The sequence below is a fragment of the Malus sylvestris genome, chromosome 10 (assembly GCF_916048215.2).
Source record: "Malus sylvestris chromosome 10, drMalSylv7.2, whole genome shotgun sequence".
NCBI lineage: Eukaryota > Viridiplantae > Streptophyta > Magnoliopsida > Rosales > Rosaceae > Malus > Malus sylvestris.
The window spans coordinates 37,761,282-37,778,121 of record NC_062269.1 but is presented as its reverse complement, the minus strand read 5'-3'; the positions used below and the strand labels follow the sequence as shown (position 1 = coordinate 37,778,121).

Sequence of the window (16,840 nt, the reverse complement as noted above, 5' to 3'; positions counted from 1 at the left end):
AAATTAGTTTCGTAGAATGAGTATCCCATCAAAACAATAGATTCACTAATACTTAATAGTTTATTCATACTTTTATTAAGTATAATATAAGATTTTGTGGTATCCACTAGTGTAAATATTTTAAATTGAAGATCGAATTCAATCATTGTATTCATATAAGGTCAACGAGTGTAGCTGCAAAAAATCATCAAAATCAGAGTTAAAATGACCGTTAAATCGTGATTTTTCTTTTTATAACCGTCGAAAAGTTTTGTCCCGTTAATTGATCTCTGAATGTTTGTTTTTTGTAATTTTTGACGTATGCGATCTCGAAGTATATAAAAACATGTTTGACGGTTGGATCTTTGAAACTAGTTTCGTAGAATGAGTATCCCATCAAAACAATAGATTCACTAATACTTAATAGTTTATTCATACTTTTATTAAGTATAACATAAGATTTTGTGGTATCCACTAGTGTAAATATTTTAAATTGAAGATCGAATTCATTACTTGTATTCATATAGGGTCAAGGAGTGTAGTTGTAAAAAATCATCAAAATCGGAGTTAAAATAACCGTTAAATCGTGATTTTTCATTTATAACCGTCGAAAACTTTTGTCCCATTACTTGATCTCTGAATGTTTGTTTTTTGCAATTTTTGGCGTATGCGATCTCGAAGTATATACAAACATGTTTGACGGTTGGATCATTGAAACTAGTTTTGTAGAATGAGTATCCCATCAAAACAATAGATTCACTAATACTTAAGAGTTTATTCATACTTTTATTAAGTATAACATAAGATTTTGTGGTATCCACTAGTGTAAATATTTTAAATTGAAGATCGAATTCAATCATTGTATTCATATAGGGTCAAGGAGTGTGGTTGTAAAAAATCATCAAAATCGGAGTTAAAATGACCGTTAAATCGTGATTTTTTGTTTATAACCGTCAAAAAGTTTTGTCCCGTTACTTGCTCTCTGAATGTTTTTTTTGTACAATTTTTGGCGTATGCGATCTCGAAGTATATACAAACATGTTTGATGGTTGGATCGTTGAAATTAGTTTCATATAATTCGTATCACATGAAGTTCAATGGTGTGTGTGTGTATATATATATATTTATTTATTAAGTAGATTTAAATCTATTTATTTTGTATGTATAATTATTATAGTTTTTAGGGGTATAAAATTTAATATATATATATATATAATTATTATAGTTAATATTTTGGTTATAATTATTATAGTATATATAATTATTATAATTATTATAGTTAATTTAATATATATATATATATATATAATTATTATAGTTTTTAGGGGTATAAAATTGTTAAATTAATATATATATATATATAATTATTATAGTATTTTTTTAGGGTTATAAATTATTAAATTAATATTCTGCTTATCGTGTATCGTGTTACCCACGTGTATACCCGAACAAACCCGTTATCTTAACAGGTGCTTATCGGGTTACCCGATAACGACCCGTTTCGTTATCGTGTCGACCCGAACACCTGTTAATTTCGTGTCGTATCGTGTCGGGTTATCGGGTCGTGTCAGGAATTGCCAGGCCATCAAACATTCGATATAACTTGACTTTACTTGGTACGAGATAATTATAATAGGCAGTTTTAGAGGAACCTTCCTCTTTCCCGTAGTAAGAGAAAATTGTCCTCATTCCCTGTATATATCAATTCTAATTGGACATACATAGAAGACGTCTAATTTTGAAGTTTGAATGACGCGTGCGTGAATACATTGAATAATAATGGTCTTATTCAAACTTGGACTAATCCAGTTCTGCTTGTCAATTAGTTCACAAGAATCACAACCAACAGCTGATAATAATGTAAGATAGTAACATAGATATTCCTGTATCTTCATCTGCTTGGCAATTAGTTTACAGCCAACAACTTGTATTTTTCTAATAAGCACGTACGATTAACTAAAGATTACTTAATTAATAAAAGAAGACCATAAAAATCGAGGTCAAGGTTGATATTATAAGGGCTCTGCTGAACTTGTATTTTTCTAATACGGACGTACGATTAACTAAAGATTACTTAATTAATAAAAGAAGACCATAAAAGTCGAGTTCAGGGTTGATATTATAAGGGGTCTGCCGACATATACAGCCAGCAGAGCTCATGGAATGTAAACTGTAAAGTGCGTGGTGAGGAAACATGACGGAAAGTCGTAATATTATTTCAAAGCAGCCCATCATCCTCTTCAGCCATGTTGTTGTACTCACAGTGCTTATGTGCACTGAACCAATCAAATCCCAAGCACAGGTGGGGACTCTTGCAGATGATGAAGGTAAGCAATTTTTCTTAAGTAGCTAATTTTACGAGATGTTTGATAATCATTTAGTCTTCATTTTTTTTTTGTCAAAGTCTTTATTTTTCTTGTTTTTATTTTCATCTTTTTTTTTGCAAAGCGAATATTTTTTTGGAGTAATTAGAATCCCCTACATTTTTAACTTATTTAGACTAAACATTTCTTTACAAAATTTGATTAAGATCTCTGATCAATTGCCAACTCAGTTTTTTTTTAAATTTATTTAATATATATCCACTTAAGCTAGCTAACAACTAATTTCCGGCAATTTATTGAATTTTAAATTTGTGACTTTATTAAAAATATTAATTTAACTAATTTCTCATTATCACTAAAAAAAGAGTAAATTTTTATTCTGTTATTATATTTAATTAGTCTCTTCCTTCATTAAAAAAACGTCATTACTACTTTCATAAGAAACTTCATTAATTTATTAAAATTTTAGTATTGTTATATAAAAATGTATTTAAAACTTGTGATACATTTGAAAATAAATGCAAACTTTTTGTACATTTAGATTCTAAATAATACCAAGAAACAAAATGTACCAGAAATTCAAATTACCATAACATCAAATGTACCAATATTATAGATAGTCAATCGTACCTTTAATAAAATTGTGGGAAAAGTGTTGAATCAAATTCTTAAAAAGAACAAATGTTTAATTAACGAAATAAAAAAAACAAAGCGTTTATATCAAAACGCTCCTAAGTTTTTTTTTTAAGAACTTGTTTAGTAATTAATTTCAATTTTTACAGTTTTCAAAATATGCAATTGATTTCAAAATCAAGCTAAATTTTAAAATCTCTAAAAATAATTTATGTTGAAATAAATTTGGAGCAAAATTTAGATCAACATGCACCAAATCCTAGTTTGGATTCCCAAACAAAAGGTTCTAGAAATTTTGCATGAAAAAAAATAATTTTGAGGTTGTTTATACCATATTTAGGGCCTCGTATATTTGGGCCTTGTGCCTTGTATTTAGGCCTCACACTAAAGCCCATACTTTGTAAAAGAGGAGGAGCCCCTTATTCTATAAAAGGGGACTCCTACCCTCATTCTAAAGGAGGCAAAAGAGCCAAGCCTAAGAAGGCTAAGAGAAGCTCTCATTACATTCAGGAGAGACCTCACACCACCGAGGCTCTCCTCTCCCTTCTCTTCTTTCTCTGGGGGACTTCCCCCAAACACTTGTATCCATACACTTACAGAGAAACAGAATCAACTACAGTGTGGACGTAGCCCAAACATTGGGGTGAACCACGATAAAATCCTTGTGTTCTTTGTGTTCTTCGTGTTCTTGAGCGTTTGTGCAGATTCACGGTCGGATTTACGTTGTTCCAAGACCGCCCCGGTTTTGTGCATCAACATTTGGCGCCGTCTGTGGGAAACGACACAAAAAACTATGTCGGTTCTCTTTCATTTTTTCATCAAATCTCACCACTGTGAATCTGCAAAATCTACAAAATCAATACTGCAAAATCTGCAGAAACCCAGAACCTCCTTGGGCTTTTCCAGAAAACCCTCATCCCAAAAGCCAAAAGCAAAAGCACACCAAAAAAGAAAAGGCAACAACATCAAAACCCAAATCATCTTCGAGAAGCTCGGGATCCCGACCTCGCTCCCTCCAGAAATCCCAGTCAGACGGAATCCGCTCATTCGTCTTGAAAATCAACCGGTCCGACAAGCGCCGTGTGTTCCGCCAGTACTTCCAGCACATCCTCACCGTCGCCGACGAAATCGAGCAGCGGAACAGAGAGATCAAGCTCTACATAAACCTCTCCAGCGAAAATGAAAGGTGGCGATTGGTTCCGTTCACGCACCCCGCCACCTTCGACACCGTGGTGATGAACGCTGAGCTGAAGAATAAAATTCGGTCCGATCTCGAAAATTTCCGCGTATGGAAGTGGAGCTTTTTGCTCTACGACCCCTCTGGCACCGGAAAAACCAGCTTCGTCGCCGCCATGGCGAGGTTCCTGAGCTACGACGGGTACGACGTCGACATGTCCAAAGTCACCGACGACTCCGATCTGAAAATGCTTCTCCTCCAAACGACGCTGAAGTCGCTGATCGTGATGGAGGATCTGGACCGTTTCTGGACGGAGAAATTCACGGCTGTGAGTTTGTCCGATCTGAAAATGCTTTTCCTCCAAACGATTATCCCAGTACGAGCTTGCTTTACACCTTGCACCTGACATGCCATCGTCTATCGAATTACGTTCTATTTGTCATTTAAACAGCGCAGTATGCTTCTTGAAATTGGAAAAAATGAGGAGAGAAACTCACCATCTGGAATTAAGTTTGCAACGCTACACGAGCGAGGATCTAAGTTGCATTTGATTTGAAGATCTGGTGGAGCTTGAACACCAACTGGAGGCGTCTGTTAACAAGGTTCGAACTAGGAAGGAGGTTTCTGAGTTCGTCGTTAATGGCGAAAGTGGGGAGGGACTGCAGGATTTGTCACCTGAGCTTGGATGCAACGAATCATGAATCTGGGATTCCTATTGAGCTGGGGTGTTCTTGTAAGGCTGATTTGGCTGCTGCCCACAAGCAGTGTGCTGAGGCTTGGTTCAAGATCAAAGGTAACAATGCGTCTGCTTTCTAATTCACGACTTTGGTCAACACTCTCGGCAGAGACACTTGCCGGTCCAAGCTCTGGTCAACACTCCGGTCTTTGAGCATAGCAGTCATGGTGGCAGACGGCTCCTGATCACCGACAGACCAACGTGGCAAAGTCCTTATTCCGTCTAATTTCAGAAACAATCTTCCTGCAATACGCAGTGGAGGTACCAAGAAAAGAAGGTGGGTGGGGTCGAAGAGGTTGTCCAAATAGCTGTGCCCTTAATCATGTCGTCAAGCGACATATCAAAAGCAGAAAAGAAGAAGGCAAAGAGAAAAGCAGTGGGAAACAGAAACAAAAGCAAAAGGAAAAGTAGAAAAGGAAAAGAGAAAAGCAAAAAATCTTCCTATTATTATGATTTCTTATGTCTGTCAGATGAAGAGACAGAGAGTGCAGCAGAAAAACACTGCAAAAGCATGGAATAAACACCCCACCAGAATGATGTAATTTATTTTCCTTATCTTTCTGACACATCTGTATAAACCCCATCCGAGGGTAATATGTATAAACCCCATCAGAGGGTAAAAAAAAAAAAAAAAAAAAAAAAAAAAAAAAAAAAAAAAACAACGACAAGCCCAAAATAAATGGGTTGGACTGGAATGTTGTGGAGGGCGAAGGCCCATAAGCCCAAAATAACATCAACCAGGTGATCAAAAGTACGCCTAGTACTTCAAATCATACATGAGCACTACTCATGTCATTCATACATAAACATTCATGAGCATCACTCATGACAATCATACATAAACATTCATGACCATCATTCATGTCAACATTCATGAGCATCACTCATGTTAACATTCATGAGCATCACTCATGATAACATCGTCCATCAACATAAACATTCTTGAGCATCACTCATGTCAATTAGCTTCAAAGCTTCACTTGCAAAGCTTCACCTACAAAACTTCAGTGCAAGGTATACAAATACCACATCTGAACAACCGTCACTTCGGCCTATACATGGATTCAATTTGAAGTCTCCGGCCAACAGACTCTATTAACCGAAGACTTGAGGGACTACATTATGTACCATTTATTGGGCCTCAACTGGGCCTCATGAAAAATACTTGGGAGACTTAGCCTATTATTTATGTATTGAAGAGCAAGCCCTTATTTTATAAAAGGGACTCCCTCACCATCATTAGAGAGCATCAACTCTAGCCCATTATTCATGTATTGATGAGCGAGCCCTTATTCTATAAAAGGGACTCCCTCACCATCATTAGAGAGCATCAACTCTAGCCCATCATTCATGTATTGATGAGCGAGCCCTTATTCTATAAAAGGGACTCCCTCACCTTCAAACGCCACAAGCCAAGCCAACCAAGGCAACATAAGCTACAAGCAAAGCGGTCTCACAACATGTGCTACTTCTAGTTGAACATCATTTCAGATTGGGCACCGCCTCATATCGAGCATCAGTTCTAGATGACATTTAGTTACTTCGGCCCACACATGGACTGAATTTCAAGTCTCCAGCCAAAAGACTCTCTTGACTGAAGACTTGGGGGACTACTGTTTATACCATATTTAGGGCCTCGTATATTTGGGCCTTGGGCCTTGTATTTAGGCCTCACACTAAAGCCCATACTTTGTAAAAGAGGAGGAGCCCCTTATTCTATAAAAGGGGACTCCTACCCTCATTCTAAAGAAGGCAAAAGAGCCAAGCCTAAGAAGGCTAAGAGAAGCTCTCATTACATTCAGGAGAGACCTCACACCACCGAGGCTCTCCTCTCCCTTCTCTTCTTTCTCTGGGGGACTTCCCCCAAACACTTGTATCCATACACTTACAGAGAAACAGAATCAACTACAGTGTGGACGTAGCCCAAACATTGGGGTGAACCACGATAAAATCCTTGTGTTCTTTGATTTCTTTGTGTTCTTTGTGTTCTTCGTGTTCTTGAGCGTTTGTGCAGATTCACGGTCGGATTTACGTTGTTCCAAGACCGCCCCGGTTTTGTGCATCAACAGAGGTCATAAAATTCAAGAGTGAGAATTTCAAAGAAGAAACAAACAATTAATCATGTACCAGTACTACCTCACAAGTTTAAACCCCCTTGCCATCACTACCAACGTTGCAGCCACTGTTCCATCACCAACGCCGCCTCAATTGGACCCCATCCCACGACTACTCATATTGGTGTCGCTTAAAAGATGGAATTAAATTTCCTTTTTTTTTTTTTTTTTTTGGAGAATCTCGGTCTATGAAGAAATTGTTTTCATGTCGTACCCAGTGCACAAGGCTCCCGCTTTACGCAGGGTCTGAGAGAGGTGAATGTCGGCTAGCCTTACCCCCATTTATGAAGAGGCTGCTCCCAAGTCTCGAACCCGAGACCTACCGCTCATGGACGAAGACACTTGCCATTGCACCAAGTGCGACCTCTAAGAAATTGTTTTCATGTGAAAAAAAAAAAAAAAAGTTAAAGGGATATAAATCTTATCCTCATTTTTTCCTTAAAAAAAATATATTTTTTATGTTATGAAAGTCTGGATTTTTCACTTTGTTAAATAGTAAAAATCAGAGTGCTCAGTTTCAAAGTTGGCCTTTTTTATTGAGAATTTTAGAAGAAAATTTTAATCTTTCTCAAACATGTTTTCTGTAAAAACTTAATATGAATTCCCTTGGTTTCTTTTTCCTCTGAAAGTACAGGGATTCTTGAATAAAAAAACACAAACAAGAGAAGAATAGAATTATTAATTACCTTTGATTTGTGGGCACAGTGGAAGCACTAAAAGAAATAGCTACACAACTTGGAAAACAAGACTGGAACTTCAGCATAGACCCGTGCAGCAACGACACAAATTGGGCAACCCCAAAATCTGATAACTTGCCTCTCTACAATAACACTGTCATCTGCAACTGCTCCTACCCTGATGGTTATTGCCATGTTGTCAGCATGTATGTCAACTCAGAACCTTATTTGTATATATTCTTTGTTCGTTTTTAATCGATTTAATTATCTTCCGTAGCGTTTACTTTTTAGGATAGTCCAGTATAATAATGCAGGCATAAAATTTGATTTTGTTTTGTAACATTATGTACGCCTAACTGTAGTTTTTTAATCTTTTTCTTCGTCGACGGATTCTAAGACTGCATTTTCAGTTGCTAAACATAATTTCCCCTTGAGACTTTCTCTCTTCTTGAGAGCTTTCTCACCGGGGTGTGAGTGTACATCTTTCTCCGTCGTCTATCACGCAGCCGCCGATCCTAGATCTAGCTAGGATCGGTGGCAGACTCTTACTTCTCCTCTTCCTTTTTCCCTTTCCTTTCCGTCTCAACCTGCTTGCGTTCTCCGCTGCCCTTTTGCTGGTTCGACCATTTTCACCACCTTTTGATTTCGCTGCCCAGATGCCCCAACTCTGCTTTACCCTTTCCTCCACCTACATGATTACCCATCCTCTGTTCGCAATCCTTTCCATTTGCCTCAGTCCGTCATTGATCATACCATCTGTGTCCACATCAACTAATCAACACCGCCATTTTTCGCAATTTACTGGGAAGGTGCGTAGAGCCTTGAGTTTTCTCGTTGTTCGGGTGTTCCCACCACCTCCTTCCCGCTGTGTGCCCTCGTTGGCACTGTTGCTCATAGGTTGTTTCCTGCGAGCTTCTTTCAGTTTCTATTGCAGATCTGCATGGTGCTCCTTGAAGGATGTTGGCGTCTTCTTTTTATCCACTTCTGGGACTCTGTTTGGCAACGTTTCTGGTGAATGGTTTGAGCTAAGCGGTCGGGATCCTTCCGACGACGTCCGGCGGTGGCTGCAGGCTATTATTAGGGTTTTTTTGGTTGCCAGTTTGTTTTGGGCTCCATTTATCTTTTGTTTGTATATTGTATTTTGGGCCCCTTTCTTGTAATTATGTTTTGTTGGTAATATATTTTAGGGTAAATTACACTTTCATACCTTAGGTTTGGAGCATATTTCAATTCCTTACAATATCTTCAAAACATTTCACTTTCATACCTTAAGTACTATTTTATTTCAAAATAATACATCCGTTACATTTTCCATCCATGGATCCGTTAAGCGTTGACATGGCTGCCACATTTGTGCCACGTGGCTGCCAAATGTGTGCGCAAAAAAATATTAATTTTTTTTTAAAAAAAACCTGAATCTTCAACCAAAAAAAAAAAAAAACCTAGGAAACCCAGATCTCGTCACCCCCAGCCGAAACCCCATTTGAATCTTCAACGAGAAAGCTTAGCTCCACTGAGCCCTTCGAACCCTCCAAAAAGCAACAACAGGTCGTTGAGGAACCCAAACCCTAAATCGAACCAGCACAGGAAGTAGTCGAAGAGGAAGAAGAAGAAGAAGCCGAAGAAGAGGAGGATGAGGAGGAGGAAGAGCCGGAATAAGAGAAGGAAGATGAAGGAGCCGACGAAGAGGAAGAGGAAGAAGAGGAGGACGAAGAGGAGCCGGGCACTGAGTATAAGGAAACCTATAACGTAACCACGACCTCCATCTAAGCGGCTTCGGATCAGGCCGGTGTCGGTGACGACGAGGACGAGCCGATCCAGAATCTTCTAGAACCGTTCACCAAGGAATAGCTTATCGCCCTGCTCCGCGAAGCTGCTGATAATCACGGTGATGTGGCAGATCAGATTCGGAAGGTTGCGGATGAGGACCCAATCCATCGCAAGATCTTCGTCCAAGGTCTCGGATGGGACACCAACGCTGAAACCCTAACTGGCGTGTTTAGGGAATATAGTGAGATTGAGGATTAGGATCTCGGGATTTTGGGGGTTTGGGGTTCGAGAGAGAGAGTGAGGAAAGTGGAGGAGGGTGGGGGATTGAGATTCTGGGTTGGGGCTGTGCTCGGGTTGGGAAGATGAATTTTGGCGCTTTTTTTTTTGAATTAATTATTTTAAAATTTTAAAATTTTTATTAAGTGTTTAGCCACGTGGCACAAATGTGGCAGCCACGTCAGCACAAATAAGGATCCCTTATTTGCCATGTCATCACTTAACAGTTTACTTAACAGATTTTCTAACAGATGTATAAAACTGAAATAAAATGATAAGTATGAAACTGAAATGTTTTAAAGATGTTGTAAGGAATTGAAATTGACCCCAAATCTGAGGGGGTAAAATGTAATTTACCCTATATTTTACCTTTACTCAAAAAAAAAAAAAAAAAAAACATAATTTTCCCTTTTACATTTTCGTGATACAGTTTTCTCACAGGACAAGATCTTGCTGGTGTAGTTCCACCATCTGTTGCAAAATTACCCTACATAAAAAATGTGTAAGGAAATATTTTCAGTTGTATATTCGCTGAAAAGGTGTTTTACATAATTTCCTCAAATATTGGTGTAGTTACTAATATCTTTTCTCTTGTGTACAGTGATTTCACCCGGAACTACCTCAGCGGTTCTATACCACGTGAATGGGTTTCTACAAAGTTGGAATTTCTGTAAATGATTTCTCAACTTTATGTTCAAGGTTAATGGTTTATAGCTTATACTAATAGAGCTAACAAAATGAGTACAATGCAGGGGCGTTACTGTAAACAACTTAACGGGACCAATCCCTGGCTACTTGGGAAACATTACCACCCTAACATATTTGTATGCTCTGGCTTGATCACCCTTTATGACCTTATGTTATTTGTAAACATCAATTTTAAGTTGGCGCTCAGTTTAGTGTATTGTAATGGCTGATGAAGGAGAATATGTTTTCAGGAGCTTAGAGAATAACCAGTTTTCTGGAACTGTTCCCCCTGAGCTTGGGAAATTGGTTAACTTGAATTATCTGTAAGCAAATTCTTCTTTCTTTCACCCTCAGTTTGCTCTTGCTTAATTTTTAATTTTTATATAACTTGAATAAGCAAGTACCAGTCGATAAATTACAATTGGTATCTGCAGCGCTCTGAGTGCAAACAATCTCACAGGAGAGCTGCCGGTGGCTCTAACTAATCTCACTAAGTTAACAAAACTGTAAGCGTTTGTACCCTTACCGTTTGTTTCTTATAATTACTTTATAACCTTTTTCTGTTAAGAAATATTCCGATTTATTCTATTCAATGATTCTGTTTATGCAGTAGGATTAGCATGAATAACTTCACTGGAAGAATACCGAATTTTTTTCAAAGCTGGAAGCAACTTCAGAAACTGTGAGCAATATTTTCCCATTCGATTTTCTAAATTGTTAGGATATATATTTTCTGGTGTAACATCCATCCCCTTCGACTTGTGTTGTTGACAGAGAGATCCAAGCTAGTGGTCTCCAAGGGCCCATTCCTTCTAGCATTTCTGTCTTGAGTAATTTATCAGAGCTGTGAGTTCTGCATTCGATCCTAAGTTGTATAAATGCTAAAAAAACTTAAATCTGGCTTTACAATTTTATCAGAACTCCCTATCGAACATACCTCTTTTTAATGCAGAAAGATCAGTGATATAGATGGAGGGGGTTCAGAATTTCCGCCCTTGAGTAGTATGACAAACATGAGTAGTTTGTAAGTCTTGAAGGTGTTGTAATTATAATTTTATGTTGCTAATACTTTTAGACTAATCCACGCTTAGCTTGTACTAATAAATAGTCGTGTTGCAGAATGTTGAGGAGCTGCAACTTATCCGGAAGTATCCCTGATTATATATCAGCCATGACAACACTGAAAATATTGTAATCTACCATTCTTCATTTATAATTTCGATTTTTCTTGCTCAAGTGTACAACAAAATTAATTGATAATTTTCTTGCTCGTTTATGAGTTCATTTTTGTTCATCTAAGTAATTATCATATGATTCGTAAAACATAATTTTAGTTATTTTCTTGTAGAGATCTGAGCTTCAACAGGCTGGAAGGGAACATTCCTGATAATATTGGAACTCTGACAAAGTTGCAGTACTTGTAAGAAACGTAAACTTCATCCAGGTCGTGAGCATACATCATTATTCACAGGGAAATCCCCTGAATTTTTATTTTTTATTTTTTATAACTACCTATATCAAATGACATCTCTAATGGAAGCAGAGATTTTGATGTGGAACGACATGAATTTCTTAGTTATTTGTGTATGTAGTCAATGTTTTCGTCCATGCAACCGGCCTTTTGAAACAGTAATGATATACTTTGAGTATGACTATGTAATTTCTTTCTGAATAGGTATCTCACAAGTAACTTGCTCAACGGGTCTATTTCAGACTGGATCAAGAGCAGAGATAGTCGTACGTATGTTTTTGATCCTCTTGTTTAGGATTTCTGTCGTTAATTCATCCAGTAAGCGTGTAACAATTTTATGATACGTTAAAACTTACTTTTCTAGTAGAGTTATACGGGCTTACTTATTTTATTGTACTTGTGTGCAGCCATATAGATGTTTCTTACAATAATTTTTCAGAGAATTCTGAGCCTGCTTCGTGTAGAGAGACCCTGTAAGAGGAAAATTTTCTTTTAAGTTGATATACTCAGTACAGTTAGTGCTCTTCACTCACCTCTAATTTTTGTTTGAACCAAATTGATTTCTCATGTATCAGGAACTTGTTCAAAAGCTTTACAGCACGAGACAACTCGTAAGCTTTTAACTTATTTAGTCTTCAATGATGAATAAATTACCTTTCCTTTTTCATTCTGTGAAACCTAATTGTTTTACATAAATTGATTTTCACTACATTCCAGATTATTTGGAGAGTGTCTGAATAGCTATCCATGTCCGAAAGGTAACAATATATCTCTTAGATTCAAAATATGATTATAAGATATGTACTTTTGTTACCCAATGTTATATTTTCATTTATCTACTCAAACATTTGCTTTAATATCGAATTCATATGATTTTGATACTCGGTTATTAATGAATAGATCAATATTCATTACACATAAATTGTGGCGGAAAGGCAACCACTGTTGGAGGAATTGACTTTGAAGCGGATACAGACTTGGGAGGTCCAGCAAAGTTCGTTCCAGTGAGACCTATGTGGGGAATCAGTACCACCGGACATTTCTGGGATACTGACCGCACCTCTAATGACTACATTGCAAATAACATGTCGATACTTGGAATGGACAACTCTGAGTTGTACACAAATGCACGCCTATCGCCTCTTTCTCTCACTTATTATGCACGCTGCTTCGGAAATGGAAATTATACTGTGAGACTTCACTTTTCGGAGATAATAATCAGAAACAACAGATCTTTTTATAGTCTTGGAAGACGGATATTTGATGTCTATATTCAGGTAGTTAATCACACCTTATTTTCTGCACTCTATATGCTCTGAATTTGAATTTGCTGATCGATTAAGTTTGTTACAGGAGAAACTAGTGTGGAAGGATTTTAACATCGAAGAGGAAGCACAAGGGGTTGATAGGGTAGTCATTAAGGAACTTAAAGCAGTTCAGGTTAAGGATAAAACTTTATTGATCCGGTTTAAGTGGTCTGGGAAAGGGACAACAGGTTCCCCAAAGAGAGGAACTTATGGTCCTCTTATATCTGCTATCTCCATAGACTCTGGTATCTTCTAAATTGCAAACTTTAGCTCTCTCTTATACGTGCACAGAAACATGCTAAAGTTTGTTTGCTTAATCACATGCTGATACCAATTTATCCTTTCCTTATCAATTTTTCTAGGCTTCTAGCTAATTTTGGTCTTTTAATATAGATCCTAAATGATATTGTTCTGGATTTGATAATACTCTCTGTAATCTGTATATATAGTTGTATATCATAGATGAATGCTTATATCGTTCATGACTTGTTTTTCCCTTACTTTTAAATTTTGTAGAATTCAAGCCTCCTCAAGAAAGCAAAAGCAAAAGCAAAGTAGGTATTATTGTTGGAGCATCAGTCGGAGGTTCAGTTTTGGGCCTCATTTTCTTGATTTTAGGCTTTCTTTGGTGGAAATACTGTTTCGATAGCAGGACGTCAAGGGAAAAAGGTACTACTAAGCTACTGTAAAAGTTTCGAGTAGTACATTTTTCTCATTCTTTCAGAAGAACTATTGTAAATCCGCAAGATATTACTGATATCCTAACCTTCGTTCTTTGAACAGCTTTGAGAGGACTGGATCTGCAAACTGGTTTTTTCACCTTTAGACAAATCAAAGCTGCCACTAACAACTTCGATCCTAAAACCAAGATTGGGGAAGGCGGTTTTGGGTCTGTCTACAAGGTACTGTACAATTCAATCCCATATACATTTCCACTTTTTATAGAAGTCTTCAATTAACTATTTTTGCTACTTGCCTAGATTATGTTAATTTTTAATGCAGGGTACATTGTTGGATGGAACTATAATTGCGGTTAAGCAACTATCTTCAAAATCAAAGCAAGGAAATCGTGAGTTTGTCAACGAAATAGGAATGATCTCTGGTTTACAGCATCCAAATCTTGTCAGATTGTATGGATGTTGTATCGAATCAAATCAGTTACTGTTAGTGTATGAATACATGGAAAACAATAGCCTCGCACATACGTTGTTCGGTAAGCTTATTGAATCTATCAATAGAACAAAGGAATGGTGTATCAAGAAGTACTAAAATGAGCTGGGAATCCATGTTTGTTGCAGGTCCAGAGGATGGTCCATTAAAAATGGATTGGCCTACAAGGCAGAAAATATGCATAGGCATAGCAAGAGGTTTGTCCTTTTTGCACGAGGAATCAACGCTAAAGATTGTGCATAGAGACATCAAAGCGACAAATATCTTACTAGACCGAGACCTTAACCCTAAGATCTCCGACTTTGGTTTGGCCAAGCTCGATGAAGAGGAGAACACCCACATTAGCACTAGAGTGGCCGGAACTATGTAAGCTGTTGTGTCCATGGATTTTTTCTTTCATAACTTAGCTTCATTTCAGATCTAAATTTATTTCTTCTCACTTTTCCTCCAAACTTATTTTACCCCAAACGTGAACGTGAAGTAATGATCCATGAACAGATTTTATCTTTACGGTTTTCTATTGGGTATGTTTGAGATGAAATGCCTTGTACTAGAGGAACCATTAGTATGAGAAAAACAACATTTGTTATGCAGAGGATACATGGCGCCAGAATATGCACTATGGGGTTACCTAACCGACAAAGCAGATGTCTACAGCTCCGGCGTTGTTGCGTTGGAGATTGTTGCAGGAAAGAACAACGTGAAGTATAGACCAAATCAGAATTTTATATCCCTTGTGGATTGGGTAAGATGGATCCTCATTTATTATTTTATTTTTCATGAAAACTGAAACAAATCAAAGAGACGTTTAGTGAGCTACACCGTAAGATCGATCTTCATTTGAATTGCTTCTGCATATACAATTAGAACGTTTTCAGATAAGTGGATAGGCACATTACCTTGCTCAACTAGCTAAACCTACATCTGGTTTTTTTAGGCCCTTGTCTCGCAACAAAAAGGAAATTTAATGGACCTGGTGGATCCTAGGTTGGGGTCCCAATTCAGCAAGGAAGAGGCGATTCGAATGGTGAAAGTGGCGCTGCTATGCACCAATCCGGCACCCGCGTTGAGGCCTACAATGTCTGCAGTTGTGAGAATGCTTGAAGGGGAGACTGCTGTGCATAAATTGATCATGGATCCGAGTATATACGGCGACGAAATGAGTTCGGCCATGAGAAACCAGTTTGATCAGATTGCACAAGAGAGCTCAAGTGGAACTCAGAGCCTCCTTTGTTCTTCTGATTCAACATAATAGGATCAGACATGATAAAAGGGAAACTGCAAGAAAGTAAATGCAGAAATGGAAAGGAAATCAAAGGAAATTCATATCTTCATTCATAGTCTCTTTACATCATCAAGGGGGGTTTTAAATACATCCAAAGATAGCTAGGGTTTGAGATATAAATGTGCCTAATGGTATCACATATGTAATGGGCCTAATACCTAATAACAACAATAGCTGGTTCAATTGATTTAATGGAAGCCCAATAGCTTAGAGTCGCATCACAACATGGATTGGTTCTTCTGCTACCACTGTGTCTTCTGATCTCTACAAAGTTAGTCCTGGTTCTTATTAAATGAGGCCAACTCTTGCTTTTGTATATATGGAAGATTCATACAAGAAGTATAGGAAGATATGAACATTTAAATTTGGTTACGGATCTTAATTAAACAGACAATTAAAGTGCACTAAATTGTGGTTTAATATTTGTAAATAGTTCTTTTATGCGTATTTGTCAAAAGATCTCTTGCTAAATGCTCTAACTACGTTTAACAGAAAATAAATATTTTCAAGCCGTCAAGCTGTTTTTACATAGAAACATATGTTAAATGACTTTTCTAAATGCACTTTCAAGTAATTTTCCAGAAAGTACATAAATTTTCAGTAAAAATATTAGTGTATTTATAAGTTTATACACATAAGCGCTTGTTTACAAAAGCATTTCTTACAAAAACATTTCCTACTCCGATAACCGATCTAAGCAAGACATTCCCCATGTTAAACCATGTGCGCATCATCTTTATTAATTAATAAAACATTCATTGTCAATTAAAATTCTATGAAATTACCAATTTAACCATCTAATTAAAACAAAATATGAATAAGAAATATAAGGTAGAAATGTAATTTCACACAACCAAATTTTACTGTTTTTTTTCAAAACCTCACTTACATGTAATCATAACATCTCTAATTAAAAAAAAAATCCAACTCCCACGTTCTCTATCACTCTCTTCCTCTCTCCTTCTATTTCAAAAACAAAAATAAAATTTTTTTCTCACACACTTTGTGTGTGCCCATATGCTAGTAATCATATGAAGTGAAAACGTTACAAAGCATTGTTTTAAGTTCTTAAAGCTTATACTTTCTTTGTGCTCTTCTCTGTACAGATCCGTACTCGTTGCATATAAATTGTGGTGGAAACAAAACCACCATTGGAAACATCAAGTATGAGGAAGATAATGCCTCAGGAGGTGCGGCAAAGTTTTTTCAGAACTCAGCAAATTGGGGATTTAGT

General features: G+C 37.1%; 2 protein-coding genes across 2 annotated transcripts; both read left to right on the top strand.

Moving 5' to 3' along the window:
• Window positions 1-2,048: 2,048 nt before the first annotated feature.
• On the top strand, window positions 2,049-16,026 carry LOC126585305 (probable leucine-rich repeat receptor-like serine/threonine-protein kinase At3g14840). The gene is made up of 24 exons (XM_050249699.1): window positions 2,049-2,306; window positions 7,669-7,846; window positions 10,117-10,188; window positions 10,288-10,356; window positions 10,439-10,510; window positions 10,625-10,696; window positions 10,808-10,879; window positions 10,984-11,055; window positions 11,148-11,219; window positions 11,326-11,397; window positions 11,493-11,564; window positions 11,722-11,793; window positions 12,049-12,114; window positions 12,252-12,317; window positions 12,420-12,455; window positions 12,562-12,602; window positions 12,745-13,121; window positions 13,198-13,396; window positions 13,668-13,820; window positions 13,935-14,053; window positions 14,154-14,364; window positions 14,450-14,687; window positions 14,916-15,066; window positions 15,259-16,026. The coding sequence occupies exons 1-24, from the start codon at window positions 2,174-2,176 to the stop codon at window positions 15,571-15,573; spliced, it is 3,000 nt and encodes a 999-aa protein (XP_050105656.1). The 5' UTR covers window positions 2,049-2,173; the 3' UTR covers window positions 15,574-16,026.
• On the top strand, window positions 3,636-4,801 carry LOC126585309 (AAA-ATPase At2g46620-like). Its single transcript, XM_050249704.1, has 2 exons — window positions 3,636-4,441; window positions 4,565-4,801. Exons 1-2 carry the CDS (start codon window positions 4,172-4,174, stop codon window positions 4,667-4,669), a joined length of 375 nt encoding a protein of 124 aa, XP_050105661.1. The 5' UTR covers window positions 3,636-4,171; the 3' UTR covers window positions 4,670-4,801.
• Window positions 16,027-16,840: the final 814 nt, after the last annotated feature.